The sequence below is a fragment of the Saimiri boliviensis genome, chromosome 6, assembly GCF_048565385.1.
Source record: "Saimiri boliviensis isolate mSaiBol1 chromosome 6, mSaiBol1.pri, whole genome shotgun sequence".
Lineage (NCBI taxonomy): Eukaryota > Metazoa > Chordata > Mammalia > Primates > Cebidae > Saimiri > Saimiri boliviensis.
In genome coordinates, this window is record NC_133454.1 from 8,094,966 (window position 1) to 8,112,809 (window position 17,844).

Sequence of the window (17,844 nt, forward strand, 5' to 3'; positions counted from 1 at the left end):
ATATTAAGTCCTCGGTGCTAAATTAGCCCAGGAAAACATTAGAAGGAAGGTGACAGAACCCTGTGTGATGTTTAATTTATAATTTAATTGTGCCACAGTATGCCCAGATTTTTGCTAACACATTATCTTGGGTGTTTCTGGAGGGATGTTTTTGGATGAGATTAATACTTGAATCAGGAGACTGAATAAAACTGATTGCACTTCCTGACGTGAGTGTACCTCATCCAGTTGGTTGAAGGCCTGAGTAGAAAGAACCAAAAGGCTCACCTTCCTCTAAGTAAGAGAATTTCTTTTGCCCGAGTGCCCTAGAACTAGGACGTTGGCTTCTTTTTGCCTTTATGTTTAAACTAAAATGTTGGCTCTTCCTGGTTCTTGAGCCTGTCAGCTTTCTGACTGGAGCTACCCCATTGGCTCTCCTGGGTCTCCTGCTTCTTGACTCAGCCTGCAGGTGTTGAGACTTATCAATCTCCATAATCATATGAGCCAGTTCCTCATTATACATCTGTCTCTGTTTCTTTCTCCATATGCATATGGAACATCTGAGTAGTGGCTGGTGTCTGCAGCACACAACTATTTTGTGAAAAGCATGTAAGTTAGCACATAGTAGGCTCCCACAGCAGCAGGGAAGGAAAGTGGAAGGTCTAAATCATAACCCATCACACAACTTTAAGAGTTGAAATGTGGATAAGGAAAATGAGTTTTGCAAATAAGGTCATACTGGAATTTTCAGTGTTTGTTTGTAGGCTACACAATGTTTAAGATGTGTATCATATGGGATTTTCTGCTAAGTAAATTTCTCAACTTTGGGGAAAAGAATACTTATGCTGTATTTCATTTACTCAGCCATAAATAATTGTTGAATGTCAACAATGTGCCATGCATTGTTCAAGGAAAGGAAGACAGGATAGACAAGGTCCTTGCTCCATTGCACTTAATTTCTTGTAGGAGGAAACATACTATACACATAAGCAAATAAATAAACAAGGAAAGTGACTTATGGTGGTAAAGGATAGTAAAGTCAGGTGATATAAAAGAGAGTGACTTTAGCCTGGTGATCAGGGAAGGCTTCTCTGAGGAGTGACAAGAAGAGCTAGTCATGCAAAGGTCAGGGGAAGACATTCCAGGCATAAGGAGCCTAGCACAGAGGCCCAAAGCAAAAGACAAGCTTGGCCTGTAAGAGGAACAGAATGTGGATGGAGTAAGGGGCCTGAGGGAGCATGGTGCCCATTTGTGGGAACAAGAGGCTGAGGCATGTCTAAATAGTGTAAATTTTTATTCTAAGTGTGATAGGAAACTACTGGAGATGTTGAACAGGAAAGTGACTTGATCTTATTTGCACTTTCGAAAAATCATGCTTGGTGCCCTTTGGTAAAATTAATCATGAGGAGGAGGACTATAGTCACCTTAATTGTACATTTGAAAATAACTAAAAGAACATAACTGGATCGTTTGTAACACAAAGGATAAATGCTTGAGGGGGTGAATACCCTCTCCTCCATGATGTGATTATTAAGCATTGCATGCTTGTACCAAAACATCTCATGCACTCCATAAATATATACATGTACTATGTAGCCACAAAAATTAAAAATAATTTTTTTGAGATGGAGTCTTACTCTGTCACCCAGGCTGGAGTGCAGTGGCATGATCTCAGCTCACCGCAACCTCCGCCTCCTGGATTCAAGCAATTCTCCTGCCTCAGCGTCCTGAGTAGCTGGGACGACAGGCACACGCCACCATGGCCGGCTAATTTTGTTGTATTTTGAGTAGAGATGGGGTTTCACCACGTTGGCCAGGCTGGTCCCGAACTCCTGACCTCATGATCTGTCCGCCTCAGCCTCCCAAAGTGCTGGAATTACAGGCCTGAGGCACTGCACCCAGCCAAAAAAAAAATTTTTTTTTAAGGAATGAATCACGGGGAAAAGAGGAGACAGCTGAATGCAACGCCTGATTCTGGATCAGACCCTAGACCGGGAAAAACATGTTTTTCTTTTGCTATAAAGGACATCAGTGAGATAATCAGCAAGATTTTAGTAGATCTGATAACATCAAGGTTAATTTTATGACTCAGATAATTTTACTTTATGCCAGAGAGGGTTCTTCTTTTTAGGAAACACATGCTGACAGACATTGTGTCTGCAACCGACTCTCAAACAGTTCAGAAAAAAATCCATAAAAACAAAGAGAGATCATAATAAAGTGAATGAGATTAAAAATGTCGAGGAATCTGGGTGAAGGGTATATGAGGATTCTTGGTAAATTTTTGCTACTTCTTCATAAGTCAAATTATCTTTTTAAAAAGTATGAGATAGATAGAGGTGGATGCAAAGAAAGAAATAGCAAGGGAATAGGGAGTCAGATTGAATGGTTATTGTGCGGCACCAAGGGTGTTAGAAAATGACCTTCTGTCACCTGACCATTCACCACTGGAAGAATTTACAACAATTTGCTGGAAAGAGATGCAAACACTTCCTTCCATTTGCATCTCTCCACCTGCCTAGAAGGGGACGGACCATTTTGCTTGGAGAGCGACTGGCACAGTAGGTATTTCATATGTAACTTGAATTGAACATACCTTTCCATCTAGCCAAATGGACTTCTCTCTGACCCAAGTTACAGGTACAGGATGTTTTGGGTTACTTTTTTTTTTTTTTTCATGAATTTTGTGTAAGTGGACTGACTGTGAATAGTATTTGGCTTAGGCAACAACTTCCACATACTATGAGCTGCTTCTAGCAAACCTCAAAGGTACCATTAAATGGACACAATGGGGCAAAATCAGAACTACCTTTCAAACCTTTTCTGGCACTTAATCTCCTTGGCTTAGGTATTTAGCTGTGAGGAAGCAAAATGATGCATTGGAAAAAAGACAGAGTTGGATGCTTAAGGTCCTGGGTTTTGCTGCCAACTTTCACTACTTACTAGGTGTATTTCCTGGAATTCCACTCAATGTCTCTGAGCCTTAGTTTCTTCAGCTTTAAAATATGGATAATCATTCTGCTTTGCCTTAGATGCTTGTTGAGGCACAGCATAAACATTCAGTCTTATAACACATGCAATAGACATTTCCAGGATTGTTCCTTCATGTAGAGAAAGGAAGGAAAGGAAAATCCCAATAGGATCAAGATATTTTGTATTTTTAAATCTGGAAATTCCTTTGAGTCCAGAAGTGGAGCCACACAATGCCAAAAATTATAAAACATACCATTTAAATAAATGCCCTCGTATTTCCGATTGGTAAAACAGATGGTTAAATGACTGGATTTTTCACTTTTCATCAGTATGTTTAATATCATGTAGACATATCTTGAAAGGCTATGCTTTGCTACACTAATTAGTCGAACCATTCAAATCCCTACGTTGGGACTTGCCGGAAGTTATCTAAATGCTTTGCTGTTCTTTCAGGCATAGTGATTAATTCCAGTTTACAGTTGGGGGGTCACAGTGGTTCTCAACCTTGATTGCACATTGGAATCATCTGGAGATTCTGATTTAATTAGTCTGCAGCATCTCAATCATGGATGCTTAAATGGTCCCCAGGTGATTCTGATGGTGGCTAAGTTTGAGAAACCTTGTCCAAGAAGAATAATTCCAATTAGCATTCCATGTGGAATGCTAAAGATTCCCTAATAAAAGCAACACACAGAAGAAGAGGCCCGCCAAATCCCAACCACAACAAGCAGAGATTCTAGGTTACTAAATGGACAGTCTGTTGTTGTTGTTGTTGTTGTTGTTGTTGTTTTGAGACAGAGTGTAGCTCTGTCACCCAGGCTGGAATGCAGTGGTGCAATCTTGGCTCACTGCGACCTCCACTTTCCAGGCTCAAGTGATTCTCCTGCCTCAACCTTTTGAGTAGCTGGGATTACAGGTGCCCGCCACCATGTCCAGCTAATTTTTTTACTTTTAGTAGAGATGGGGTTTCACTGTGTTTGTCTGGCTGGTCTCAAACTCCTGACCTAATGATCCACCTGCCTCAGCCTCCCAAAGTGCTGGGATTACAAGTGTGAGCCACTGTGCCCAGCCGGGCATTTGTAACTATAAATTTAGATCTTAAATCTTCACCAAAAAATAAAAACTCCATGACGTAGAAGTCTACTTCAAGGGGAAGAAAGATAAATCACTTTTTGTAACTGATTATTCCTGTCTCTTAAGGGGAAGAAAGATAAATCACTTTCTGTGACTGATTATTCCTGTCTCACCTCTGGCCCTATTGCGGATCTCCCCCACATATAACTCTGAGAAGAACTAGGAACGCTTGATGGCCTACCTGTGTCCCATCGGCATTGAGGACGCCCTTTTTACAGACTAGCAAAGGCCCGACCAGGCCAGAGCTGGTGTCCTTAATTGGATCAACTGCTGAGAAGTAAACATAGGTCAGGCAGGGAGGATCACCAGCAGTTGGGCTTACACTCTCAGGTACCATCCACTTGTATGTGAAAGTTTCACCTGGTTTAACATGCGCCCCTGGTTTCACAAATCCTGAGGATATAAATAAAACAATTATTCAAAGCAACAGCCAAGAACATTACATTGGTAAGACAGGGTCTTCCAGCCCTGGGTGTCTTCTTCTGATGACGAAGAATTTTGTACCAGGAGAGTGGTTTTCTCTTATGAATCCTACCAGAGGAGACCACTGCCACAATCAGCTGGCTTATGAAATAGAAGTTTAAATCAAAGTATTATCTTCTTCATAAATGACATACAATTTCTCACTCAAATGCCAGCCTTAGCAAATATTAAAAGACTGACAGTGGCCCATTCAACAACTAAATGAAAATTCATAAAATATCATTGGGATGACTTCTATGTAGAATATATTATATCTGGTCTTCCAGAAGATACCCAAAAGAATTAACCGAGAAATCTATCTTTAAAGAGTTTGAAATATGGGAAACTGAACTCAGAAATAATCTAAGTAACTACAAGATAGAAGATGTTAGTGAATGCCCAAGGTTACAGAGATGAAAAATGGCAAATCTGGGATTCAAACTCAGTTTTTGTCTGATTCCAAAGAGTGTGCACTAACCCTTATATCATACTGCCAAAAAACACATTGGATCTTTCCTACGAGACAAAGCCAGAGACTCACTCTGCATTTTACCCAGTGCTTTGCAAAAAAAAGGTGCCCAAAATGTTTGCTGAGTTAAACATTTTGTCTATTCTGGTGTTCTTTCTGCTCACACACACCGTTATTCTGAGCATTTTTTTTTTTTTTTTAAGAGAGAGGGCCTTGCTCTGTCACCCAGGGTGAAGTACAATGGCATACAACTCTAACCTTGAATTCTCAAGCTCAAGAGATCCTCTTGCCTCAGCCTTCCAAAGTGCTGCGTTTACAGGCATGACCCACCGTATCAGGCCATTTTCAGTATTTTGACCAAGGAAAAGAGGACAGGTATAGGAATTGTTACCACAGCAAAAGAGGGTGAGGATGGGTCCAGGAGGAGGGAATTATCTTCCATTCCCTTCTCCTCTGTTCCCTCACCATCACCACAAAACCTTTTCTCAACCGGGCCTGGCATCACACTCCAGTGTGAAGCAGTATCCCAGGAAGCCAGGGTGTCTGCTGCAGTAATAGGGTTGAGTACCAAGGAACTAGAAGTTTCCCAAGAACAGTATGATGATGAATTAGAGCTCCCACAGCCACTGCACAACAACCACCTTCTTCACATTGAGAAAGCCTGTGCTATGCACTCTGTGATGGGAAAAGGTCATAACAGACGATTAGCACAGTTACTGTTTTTTATAAATATATGTGTTGATTTGATACAGAGCAAAGACCACGCAAAATATTTTGATGTCAAAAAGCCATTAGAAATCAGATTTTTCCCTTCGGCCTTCACCTGCAGAATCCTATGCAACCTGCAACTGAAAAGCTCTCCATCTTAGAGAAAAAGAAGTGATTGTGAAAGTAGCCCGCTTTTGAGATTTACTATATTACTGAGAAAAAAAGAAAGAGGCGAACATTTCCTAAGAACATACCATGTGCCAGACCTTGTCCTAAATTCCCTCCCTCCCTTTCCAAAGCCCTGTGAGGCAAGTATTGCTATCCACATTTGACAGGAGAGAATCAGGTTCAGAAAGTTTAAGTGATTGCCCAAGCTCTCAGGACAGGTAACAGAGGGACGAGGATTTGAACCAGGTCTGTCTAGTTCTAAGTTTTGCTCAACCGTCCTGTTTCCTCTCTAAGCCCAGAGTGAGACTTACCATCTAGGTTTGGAGCTGCATCAGATGCCTTGTCATAGATCACACCATGGGGCAAAATGCTATAGACCTTGTCAGCTTTGTTGGCAAAGGTCACTAATAGGGTATCACCCACCTCTGCCTTGATAACTGGGCCTGAAAAATATCAAGAAGAAGAGAGAGAAGAGAATGAAAAGAGACAGAAAGAAGTAGAGCAGAAGAGTCATTCTGTGCAGACGTATACGCCCAGCTAAAACATCTCCCTGGGTTCAACGCATGGGGGATGGTTCTACTGTACCAAGAATTCCAAGATGGGCTTCTGCAGCAGAGAGTCTCTTTCTTTTTGTAAAAGTTGCATCAACAAACTCAGTATACCGAACCTTCCAGTATTTTCCTCCTATTCTGTTGTCCCCTTGTGTGAAGTAGAGATCAGAGTCACTGAAAAGACAAAGGAACCTGATCGAGGACACCTCTCAACATAGCCACCAAATGTTTTAATTATGGAACTTCATTCTATCACCTTTAGTCCACTCACCCACCCATGTCCCCAGAAAAGACAGCACAGGCTTTGACAGGGTTCCCAGGAATAGCCAACCAGCCCTAAACGTCTTCAGAGGCTGGATGATACTCAAGCTCATTTCTCTCCCAGCCATTGTGCTTTCTTCCCCAGAGGTCCAGCAACTGAAGCAGGCACAAATAAACTCCTTACTTACCAACATTAGAGTCCCAGAATGGTGTTCTACAAAGTAACGAAGAGCTAACTGGTTTCTCTGCAGAATAAACATCCCTCTCTCTCTTACTGATGCTAATATGAATGGTCTCTGCATCTAGTTAAGCTCTTTGATATCTGGTATGATTAAAGAATGGAGTGTCTAGTTAATCAAAATGTGTAATTAATGGAGTGCTACCATGTAAACCATATACATGAAATACCAAATTTTCAAGTCGTGAATATGATAATATAAATTTTGACTGTCACTATACTGTTTTATTTCCATCAATGATACCATCACTCTTGCAGCCATGTAGATTTTCTTTTTCTGCTTCCTCTCCTTAACTCACTCATCCTTACTTTGTACAATTTTTTGGCACTCTTCCTTTTCTACTCTCTTTGTGCATCTTTTCTTTTCTTCCCGCTACCATGATCCCAGTGCATGCCCGAATCACACTGGGTGTGGCCCATTATATGAACCTCCAAACAGCATCCTCTATCTGATACCAGCTCATTCGCTTTTCTTCTCAGCATACACACAACTGTTAGACTGATGCAAAAGTAAACCATAACGGCCATAATGGTCAACACTGTGATTAAGAAGTACTTTAATTGCCAAGACCGTGCATACTTTTTACTTAATACAACATTCATCTCCAAAATGGTAATTTTTATTGTCACATACCTGCTCCAAAATCTTCAATTGCTCCCAATTGCCAATCAAATACTGTTCGAAAGATGAAAGAACCTCTGCAATTGATACCCCGTTTGCCCCAATTCTCTCCCTATTTCTCTATGCAAATGTCCATTCTTCTATGCAAATTGTTACTGCAGTCTCCTCTGTCCCTTCTTCCCATGCCATACATGCTTTGCATCAACCCCTGCATCTAAAATTCCCCTCTTCACTATTCGCTTAGATAAATTCTAACACTCCTAAGATCTTGCTTAATTCTCACTTCCTCTGTGACATGTTCCCTGGCTAGCTTAGCTCTCTCTGAACACCCAGGTAACTCACTACCAGGACAACTCACTTCACTCTTATTTGTAACTTGCAGTTACTTCTCTACTCTTGTGAACACAGCTTCTTCCTCTGCTTTTTATTGCTTTAGATATCCTTGCATCCCTTATGTCAACTTGCATGTTGTGCTTTTAAATATTACATTAAATATTGATTGAATATAGTTTAATCTTTCATATTTCAGAAGGCACTTCAGAATTCTAGAAGGCCCCTAAGACAATTTTGAATACTAATTCTCATTATTTTGTTCATGGGGAAATACGTGTCAATAGAGAATGCTGATATCAGAGTTTTTCACATATGGTTCACACAAATTCTTTAGGCAGGGTTCAAGTGTATCAGTTTGGTGGAAGAATGAGTGATTGTGTGAATGAATAAATGAATGAATAAAATGTACAAGTAAAAAAACAAATGGTGTTTTATCATTGATCACAAAGAGAATTTTTAAAACATTCCCTTAAATATAAAACAGGATTCTTGATATCACACTGTACATTTTTTAATGTTTTCACAGACATCTTTGCATATGGTTACGTAATAACAACTCACAGGAATCCAGATCCATCTAATAAATTGCTAGATTCAATTTTTAAAGTAGGACATTCTATGGGAGTGCAGAGAGAACATGATTCATATAAATCAGGAGTCAAAGCTTTTACTTCAGAGGTGACATTAGAGTAATGCTTTGAAGGAAAAATGACATTTTACTGAACAGAAAGGAAAAGAATATTTGTAGGACATAAAGGGTACATAAATTAAATCAGGATGTCCTTGAACCAAAAATGATAATCTTTCTAGGCCAGTTCATCTCCATCTCCTGTCATTCCCTCTTCAAGACTGTCTGCTCCATATGTGTTAAGACCTTACTCTATTCTTTGTCAGCTTAGTATTTCTAATGGCACTTTGCACTATAGTTTACACTTAGTACCTACTCAAGAAATGTTTGATGAAAGAATGAATGATCTAGTGTTTTGATTTAGCCAGCAAGTCACAAAACAAGAAATATTCTACCAGTTCTCACCAGTGATTTTGCAGTATTAAGAACACCTTAAGCAGCAACATTATGCCATCTGTGCAGTATGAGCTCATCAGAGCAGTGGTTGGAATACAAATGAGATCACAGAGGAAACCTAACTCACGCTTCTCTGATGAGAGGCTTAGAAACACCAACAGAGTGCTCACCTGCCAGAGACATTTAGAGGAAGACCACTGAATCTGTTATAGCCTTGAGGAGCATAATCCCAAAGGATTTTTTCAGCTGCTATAAAGTAGCGTCTCTGTTGACCGTTCATCTTGGGGTAGAAAATATCACTTTTGCAGTTACCAACATTGTATTGCCCCAGCATACCAGCTGCAGAACAGAGGAAAATCACAAACTGAGGCATAAATGCTCACAAAAGGAATCATATCAGAAAAGACTGATAGATTTGACTTCATGAACATTTAGACTTTTGAACAGAAAATTTGACCATAAAGAACTTTTCTATAAAAGGATAAATGGCAACAGGAGGGATATTTGTGACACAGATGACAAAAGATTAACTTGTAAATCACTTTTACAAATGAAGATGAAAACAAGTAAATGTTCCATAGAAAATGAGCAAGGAACAGAAATAGTTTCTTCACAAATGAAATAATATTGGCCCATAAACAAATGGAAAAAGAAAGTTCAACCCTAATAGTGTTTAAATAGTCCTCAAATCGTAATCGTATTCAAATAACACTATTGTTTATTGATCAGATTAGTAAAGATTAGAAAGACTAATAATTCTCAATGTTGGTAGATGAATGGGGAAAGAGCCACGCATATACTTCGGGTAGAAGAACAATAATTTCCAAAACAGAATGTAGCAATGTATGTCCATAACTTTTTTAAAAATCAAACTCTTTGACACAGGAATTCTAAATCTCGGAGTTTTTCTAAGAAAAATGTTCAGACAAAAGTGCAAACATGTATAAATAATAGTGATCAGAACTGTTTATAAATAGCAAAAAAAAAATTGGTGGAAAACATAAGCATTAAGTAATATAGTATTGATTAGGTAAGTGGTAATCTCCTTATAATGGACACTGAAAGTATTAGCAATGATAAAGTAAGCTCTATATTCACCGACATGAAAATGTGTTTCTGATATATTTGTAAATGAGAAAAGTTAGCTACAGTGCAGCATTAATAGGCTGATTTCATTTTATAAAATACATATATATTTACATATTAAGAAATAGAAAATAGCGAGGCAAGATATTTACAAAAGTATGAATATAAAATATTTCTATTATGGGAATTCTGATCTTAAAATCAATTTATAGGAGCCAGACTAGGTAGCTCATGCCTATAATCCCAGCACTGTGAAAGGCTAAGGTAGGAGGATCACTTGGGCCCAGGAGTTTGGGACCATCCTGGCCAACATAGCAAGACCACATCCCTATTTATCAAAAAACATCCAATTATATGTATTTTCTAATTTTTTTACAATAACTTTTTTCTGAAGGCATGGACAATTTAGCAGTGTTGTATTTCAGTGAATATATAAATATCAGCTTGTGTCCACAACCACTGGGCTAATTTAGCAATCTTACTATTCTCAAATGGCTGCTAATATCTTGATTTTAAACCTATAGTTTCTTCCACAATTTAACAGTATGAGACTCTTTGATAATAGAAACCTTGTCTTGTTTATCTTTGTTTTTCCAGAAGAGTATCTAGTACGTATTAACTGATGAATTCTTCAGTTGAATGTAGAGATACCGTAGTTGACTAATCCTACGATTAGCTGTGGAAGGTGGACAAGAACAAGAATGTGTTATCAAAGCAGCCCTGAGCCGCTGGATCTTTGTGTTACTGTGTGAAGTTAGTATCCAGATTTAACCAGACATTATTTCTTCTGTGTCTATCCTATTAACATATTTTTTTCTGTCTTGGTTTCACCATCTTAGGCCAGACCCTTTTTTTTTTTTTTTTTTTTTTTTTTTGAGACGGAGTTTCGCTCTTGTTACCCAGGCTGGAGTGCAATGGCGCGATCTCGGCTCACCGCAACCTCCGCCTCCTGGGTTCAAGCAATTCTCTTGCCTCAGCCTCCTGAGTAGCTGGGATTACAGGCACGTGCCACCATGCCCAGCTAATATATATATATATATATATATATATATATATATATTGTATTTTTAGTGGAGATGGGGTTTCACCATGTTGACCAGTATGGTCTTGATCTCTCAGCCTCGTGATCCACCCACCTCGGCCTCCCAAAGTGCTGGGATTACAGGCTTGAGCCACCGCGCCCGGCCAGGCCAGACCCTTTTATATGTTAGAACTCTAATGCCGTCAAAGGCTTCTTAATTAGCATCCAGTGGCCAGAATCTCTCCATCAAATCCTTCTTGCATGCATATATTTATCTTCCTAAATAACTGCACTGATGATGTCACTAGTGTGCCTAAAGAGCTAAGGATCAAAATTACCTTCCCAGACACAGCCCCACCTCCTTAGCTTTGCTAAGGGGCCTGATGTACCTCTCCAGGCTCTTCTATCATCACTTCTCTGCCAGGAACATTATAGTCCAGATAGGGAAGGACATAGTGTATGGTGTCCCAAGGAACCAGAACCAAGTCATTCAACAGGCATTTAAGCCAACAGCTGCTTATCATGCACCTATCATAGGCCATGAAGGTCAATGAATTTCCTCTCAATTTGAGGAAGAACATTCCAACAGATCAGTCCAGAGATGAGATGAGCTGCTATAATTACTCACAAGAGATATTCAAAGGAAATCAACGAATTGAAGGGGGGATTGGTCCTTATTATCCAGAAAGTCCTTTCAAGTGCTAAAACTTTATTATTCTACTTACAGTTGCTCAAAGAGAATATGTGTTTTTCCCAGTTCATGTTGCTTCCTCTACCTGAAAAGCCTTTCTTTTCTTTTTCATCTATTTGGTTCCTACCCATATTTCTAGGCTCAGATTAGGAGCCAGCTCTTCAGGAAGCCCTTCTGATTGTTCCAGAGTAGTGACTATAACACCCAAAGAGCATTTATCTCATTCTGCTTTGAATTTTATTCATTTTGTGAATAAAACTAATGTCTAACTATGTGAATGTCTAACTATGTCTAACTACTAGATTATAGGTTCCTTGAAGGTCTCATCAATTTTTAATCACTTTCCTACTTTTTTTTTCAGTAGGCAACTATTTTTTGGAAATTATATATTTACTGCTAATTTGAAGTACATTATGCTTTTGTGGCAACACTTTGAAGATTTTATTTTATTTTTTAATATATATTTTATTGCACTTAAGGTTCTGGGGTACACGTGCAAAACATGCAGGATTGTTGCATAGGTACATACATGACAATGTGTTTTGCTGCCTCCATCCCCACGTCACCTATACCTTCTTACCTTTTTCACATAGAAGTGGTCAATGCACATCTGTTGATAGGCTATTAAAGAGAAGAGCATTGTATTTCCCTGTATATTCTGTATATTTATTACCTAATTAAATATAATACATACAAGACTCTAACAGTAGGCACTGGATGAGCACTGGTGACTGTGTGGTTTGATTGCACCATTCTAAACATATCCACTCTTCTTTTCGTCCTTATTACCTTGTAGGTGGTCGCTGACCTGGCAGGTTATCATCCACTTCCCAGGATTCTCTACTATCATTTCTGTTGTAAGGAAGGTGGCTGGGAACAGGTTGATGGTATCCGTCCGATGCCCTCTGCTGATGAAGGTGTTACCATAGAAATAGATGGAATGGATGTCTATCTCATTTCCCATTCCAAATAGGTGCCAGGACACAGATTCACCAACACACATATCAGGCTCAGGGAGGTTTCCAAAGAGGTATCCATTGAGGGCTGGAAACAGAAACAAACTAGTGAGACTAGTAGGAGACTCCCCTGCAGAGGCGACCAGGACCAAAAACGTTGGAAATACGTGCTTGAGCATGGCTGGAAAACCACTGCAAACCACTGGTTGTGAGGTTTTGGTGCAGAAAAACCTGGCTTTTACAAATATATATTGTCCAAAAAGGAAATGAAACTTTTTTATTGGCCTTTTTTTCCAGAGAAAACACTCAGTAAAAGTGAAGATCAGCATACACTGAAAACAGCCTCGGAGCTGCTGTGGGAACACAGTAATGAGGTCAGGAGAAAACAGAGTGCCGCTCATACTTACAGGAGGCTCAGGCACCTTCTGTCCTAATCCTTCCCTGGCATATCTGCCATCTCCATCAGATTCTGTGCTCCTTGCAACTAGAAACCCTGTCTTGTTCATCTTAACAGTTATCAGGACCTAGCAGAAAAACTGGCACATAGTATCTACTTAATTAAGAAGCATGTGACAAGATAGAAAGAAAAGGAACTGATTAAAAGGGATTTATGAGACATGATTTGTTTGTTTTTTTACTTTAAAAAGCCAAGAGAAAAGCAGTTTTTACTACATGTTGCTAGGGCAGAATCTTATCAAGTTTATGGCACAAGTCCAGGGCCAAATACTTTAAAACCATCTAAATGGCAGCTGGGACTTGACCACGTTCAGAACTTGATTCAGGATTCTATCAAGTTACAACATCTCTTCTTAAGTTCAAACTGAGTTAAAAAGCAATTATTGCTGAAATGCCTAATGAGTTCGGCAGCACAGTTGATTCTAAATTACTCTAGTAAATGTAAACAAATTGATCAATAAATCTTGTACATATTATCTTCCAAAGATTAGATTTTTTTAATTAATTTTTTTCTATACTTGATTAGGTCCCCTTTTCCAGTCTCTTTCTCTCTCTCTCTCTTTTTCTTTTGAGATGGAGTCTCACTCTATCCCACCCAGGCTGAAGTTCAGTGGCACAATCTCAGCTCACTGCAATGTCTGCCTACTGGGTTCAAGAGATTTTCGTGTGTTAGCCTCCCCAGTAGCCGAGATTACAGGTGCCTACCACCATGCCCAGCTAATTTTTGTATTTTTAGTAGAGAAAGGTTTTGCCATGTTGGTCAGGCTGGTCTTGAACTTCTGGCCTCAAGTGATCCACCCACCTTGACTTCCCAAAGTACTGGGATTACAGGCGTGAGCCACCATACCCAGCCCTTTTTTAGTCTTGAAGGATAGTTTGCAAACACACATCTACTTCAGCATATAGGCTAGGGTTTTTTGTTTTTGTTTTTTGAGACGGGGTCTTGCTCTGTCCACCCAGGCTGGGGTGCAGTGGCACTTAGTTCACTGCAGCCTCAAACTACCAGGCTAATGCAATCCTCTGACCTCAGTGTCCCAAGTAGCTTGGACCACAAGCCTGTGCTGCTATGCCCAGCTGATTTTTTGTTATTGTTATTTGTTTGAATTTTTTTCATAGAGAAAGTATCTCCATATGTTGTCCAGGCTGGTTTTGAACTCCTGGCCTCAAGCAATCCTCCCACATCTGCTTTTTACAGTGCTGGGGTTATAGGCATGAGCCATTGTGCCTGGACAGGCTTCTTTTTATGCTACATGTAATCTGTTTGCTTATGGAATTCATTTCATTATGTTGGACATTTTCACTTCAAAAGAATAAATACAGAGTAAGAGGAATTATTTGGGCAGGTGAGTCTTAAATAATCACAAATACTAGTTTTCTGCAATATTTGAGAGCATCGCTCCCATTTTGTAAAGGATATGAATTACAACTGGTCACAGCAATGATCTGAATTTATATCTTCACTGACTCCATCCTTCATTGTTTTCTCTGCCTCCCTGCCTTCCCCTTTCTTTCCCTCCCTTACTTCCTTTCCCCCTAAAACCGTTTCCAAGAATCGCTAAACATGAGGTTGCCGAATACCACTAGAAGGAAAAGAGAAGGCATGAAATACAATGGAAATAGTCAGCGTACTGACAATCATGAGTTGATGTGCTTTGGAATAAAATACGGCCAACTTTATATTTATTTGCTATGGAACTTTTCTAAGGAAACTCTATGGCACTAATTATCACTTTGACCTTAGGCAAGTTATTGATCGTCTGTTGACCTCAGTTTCTCTTCTATAAAATGGAAAGGTCAGATGATCCTCAGCTCCTTCAATTTCTCTTATAATTTTACGACTACGTCGAAGATACCTTAGTTAGGACAATTCTAAGAGACAGACAAGCAATAGAAGGAGAAGATATGTCAATGAATAAGTTGGGCTATGTAGGTTGACTATTTTGTTTATGTTCACTAGAACTCTCTAAGGAAAGAGTGGAAACAGACCACTTAATGCTCACATCCTAAAATGCTACATTAAGCTACTGCTTTGCAAAACAGGCATGAATAAGTGCCCTGTCTCAACTAATGAAGTAACTATAGACGTTCACTATTTTGAACAAATACACAGTCTGATGTATACTGCACGCTCAATAACTTTTGTTGATGTAAAGAATGCCTGGGAAACGTAATGAATTAACAAGTGCTTATTTAAACTCCAGGCATAACTTAGTTCTTAAAATTTAGCAGCTGCTCAGAAAATGGTTAGTTACCGAATGAAGCAAAAGGTTGCAAAACACAGAATTAATATAGGATGATAATTTCATTCTCCTTTCTCCTTCCAGTCAATCTAAGCCGCATGCTCCAGGCTCACCTCAGAAACCAATACTTTTCCAGTTACCATATAACATTGATCCCTCAATTTTCCCCAAGCTCTGTGGCTTTGTCCACACTGCATGCCCAATTTATCATGTATACACTGCCTTGTCCCCCTCAGATTGTTTCAGGTTGAAACATGTGTCATGTCTTGTATCACTTTCTTTTCTTTTTTTCTTTCTTTTTTCAGATGAAGTCTCACTCTGCCGCCCAGGCTGGAGTGCAGTGGCAAAATCTCAGCTCACTGCAACCTCCATCTCCCACATTCAACCGATTCTCCTGCCTCAGCCTCCCGAGTAGCTGGGACTGCAAGTGCATGCCACCACATCCAGCTAATTTTTGCATTTTTAGTAGCAACAGGGTTTCACCATGTTGGTCAGGCTGGTCTCGAACTCCTGACCTCGTGATCTGCCCACCTCAGCCTCCCAAAGTGCTGGGATTATAAGCATAAACCACCATGCCTGGGCCATCACTTTCTAACCATGAACATCACTGAGTTATATATCTTGCCAAACTCAGGCTGATATTTCTGTGTATGTTGTATCCCTTGCAGTATCTTATAGTATAAAAGGCCTGTTACATGTTTGGGAACATGGAAGTACTCACCATGCATTTTGTTACTCCTCTGGAAAACAGCATCTTTCTTGTCAACCGAGTCAGGGTTCGTGCAGAAATGTTTGATATTTTCATCAAGGTACCAGCTCTGATTCTCATCCACAAGAGTAAACATTATAATAAACTCTCGATCCACATCATTCCGTGTCCCTAAATATCTATTCAAGATACCTATCAGGCACATTCAAAAGGTAGAAAAAAAAGAACTAAATCAAGATGAGCTTTGCTTCCTTCCAATAGTGTCAGGTAAGTTTAAAGTTCAGTGAAAACTATATCTGCAAGGATAACCCACAATATAAAATCAGCAAAAGGCTTTAGCAGAAATGACAGAGCCGTAGAAGAGACAATTCATAAAACAGAAATCTTCATAATGACAGACTTGGAAGCCTGGCTATCTCTAAAAGGAGTTCACTTTATTGACAAAGTACAGACATAGTAAGTCCACTAATAAGGAATAAAATAGCAAATGATGGCCGGGCGCAGTGGCTCAAGCCTGTAATCCCAGCACTTTGGGAGGCCGAGGCGGGTGGATCACGAGGTCAAGAGATCGAGACCATCCTGGTCAACATGGTGAAACCCCGTCTCTACTAAAAATACAAAAAATTAGCTGAGCATGGTTGTGCATGCCTGTAATCCCAGCTCCTCAGGAGGCTGAGGCAGGAGAATTGCCTGAACCCAGGAGACAGAGGTTGCGGTGAGCTGAGATCGCGCCATTGCACTCCAGCCTGGGTAACAAGAGCGAAACTCCGTCTCAAAAAAAAAAAAAAAAAAAAAAAAGTAGCAAATGATTATTTGGGTGAAATAATGAAGCCAAAGGCATCCCTGGTCATTTGACTAGATTTCTCGCTTTTCTATACATGGTGCTATGAAATATCATTTTTTAATAAGAATAAAGTCTTAAAATGCTGTGATGATTCTTACACGAAATCTGAATTATTGCCCTCTGCTATGGTGTCAGACTGATCTTCCATGTTAGAATTTCTTAAAGAAATTTGGAAGAAGAGGCACATTCTGTGTGGAGCAAAGAAGACAGGCAAAATAAGACCTGAACCTATTCACATTTTAATTTCCTAGGTACCTGGAAACAAGCCTTCTTACCTTCCTTGCAGACCAGCAGGGGGCCAATCAGTCCAGAGCAGATGTCCTTAGGGGCATCAATGTGCGAATGGTACACCCAGGTCAGGCAGTTAGCATCAGCTGGAGTAGGTGCATATTCTTCTCTCACTGGCCAGACATAGGTGTAGTTTTTCCCAGGAGGAACCATGTCATCATTTTTGTTCCTTCCAGATGTTCCATCTGGGTATAGGGCTCCTTTCAAAAAAACAGAGATAAAACATAGTTAAAACACAGAGATCACATCTGTAGTAAAGAAGGCCAGAGCTTTGGAATCAAATATAACTGAATTAAAACGTATTTGCCATGGGACTTGAGGCAAGTTACTTAAATTATCAATGTCTCTGTTCTCTATCAGTAAAACTGGAATATTGATATCTATCCTACAGGGATATAAGAACTAAATGAGGCAATGTATACAGAGTGCTTTGAGCGGAACCAGGAACTTAATAAATGTTCATATTAAGGACTCTTTCTGATGAGCCTGCTGTAATTGAAACCAGGAAGATTTCAATTCCTCTTAGTTGACATCAACTCAGGAAGGGAAGGAGGAGCATAAGAAGAAATAATGAACACTTCGACAAATTAAGTCATTTTACAAATTAAGCCCATAAGCTACATAATTAATT

At 39.6% G+C, this 17,844-nt stretch overlaps 1 protein-coding gene across 1 annotated transcript in view; it reads right to left on the reverse strand.

Annotated features, from left to right (window-relative positions):
* Positions 1-17,844, reverse strand: part of HEPHL1 (hephaestin like 1) — an 81,895-nt gene that overhangs the window by 33,316 nt on the left and 30,735 nt on the right. The window contains exons 3-9 of the mRNA XM_003941501.4: positions 17,201-17,413; positions 16,094-16,273; positions 12,510-12,764; positions 9,093-9,261; positions 6,479-6,618; positions 6,205-6,336; positions 4,268-4,479 (exon numbers count right to left, since the gene is read on the reverse strand). Of these exons, the coding sequence (XP_003941550.2) occupies positions 4,268-4,479; positions 6,205-6,336; positions 6,479-6,618; positions 9,093-9,261; positions 12,510-12,764; positions 16,094-16,273; positions 17,201-17,413 (1,301 nt within the window). The remainder of the gene's footprint in view (positions 1-4,267; positions 4,480-6,204; positions 6,337-6,478; positions 6,619-9,092; positions 9,262-12,509; positions 12,765-16,093; positions 16,274-17,200; positions 17,414-17,844) is intronic.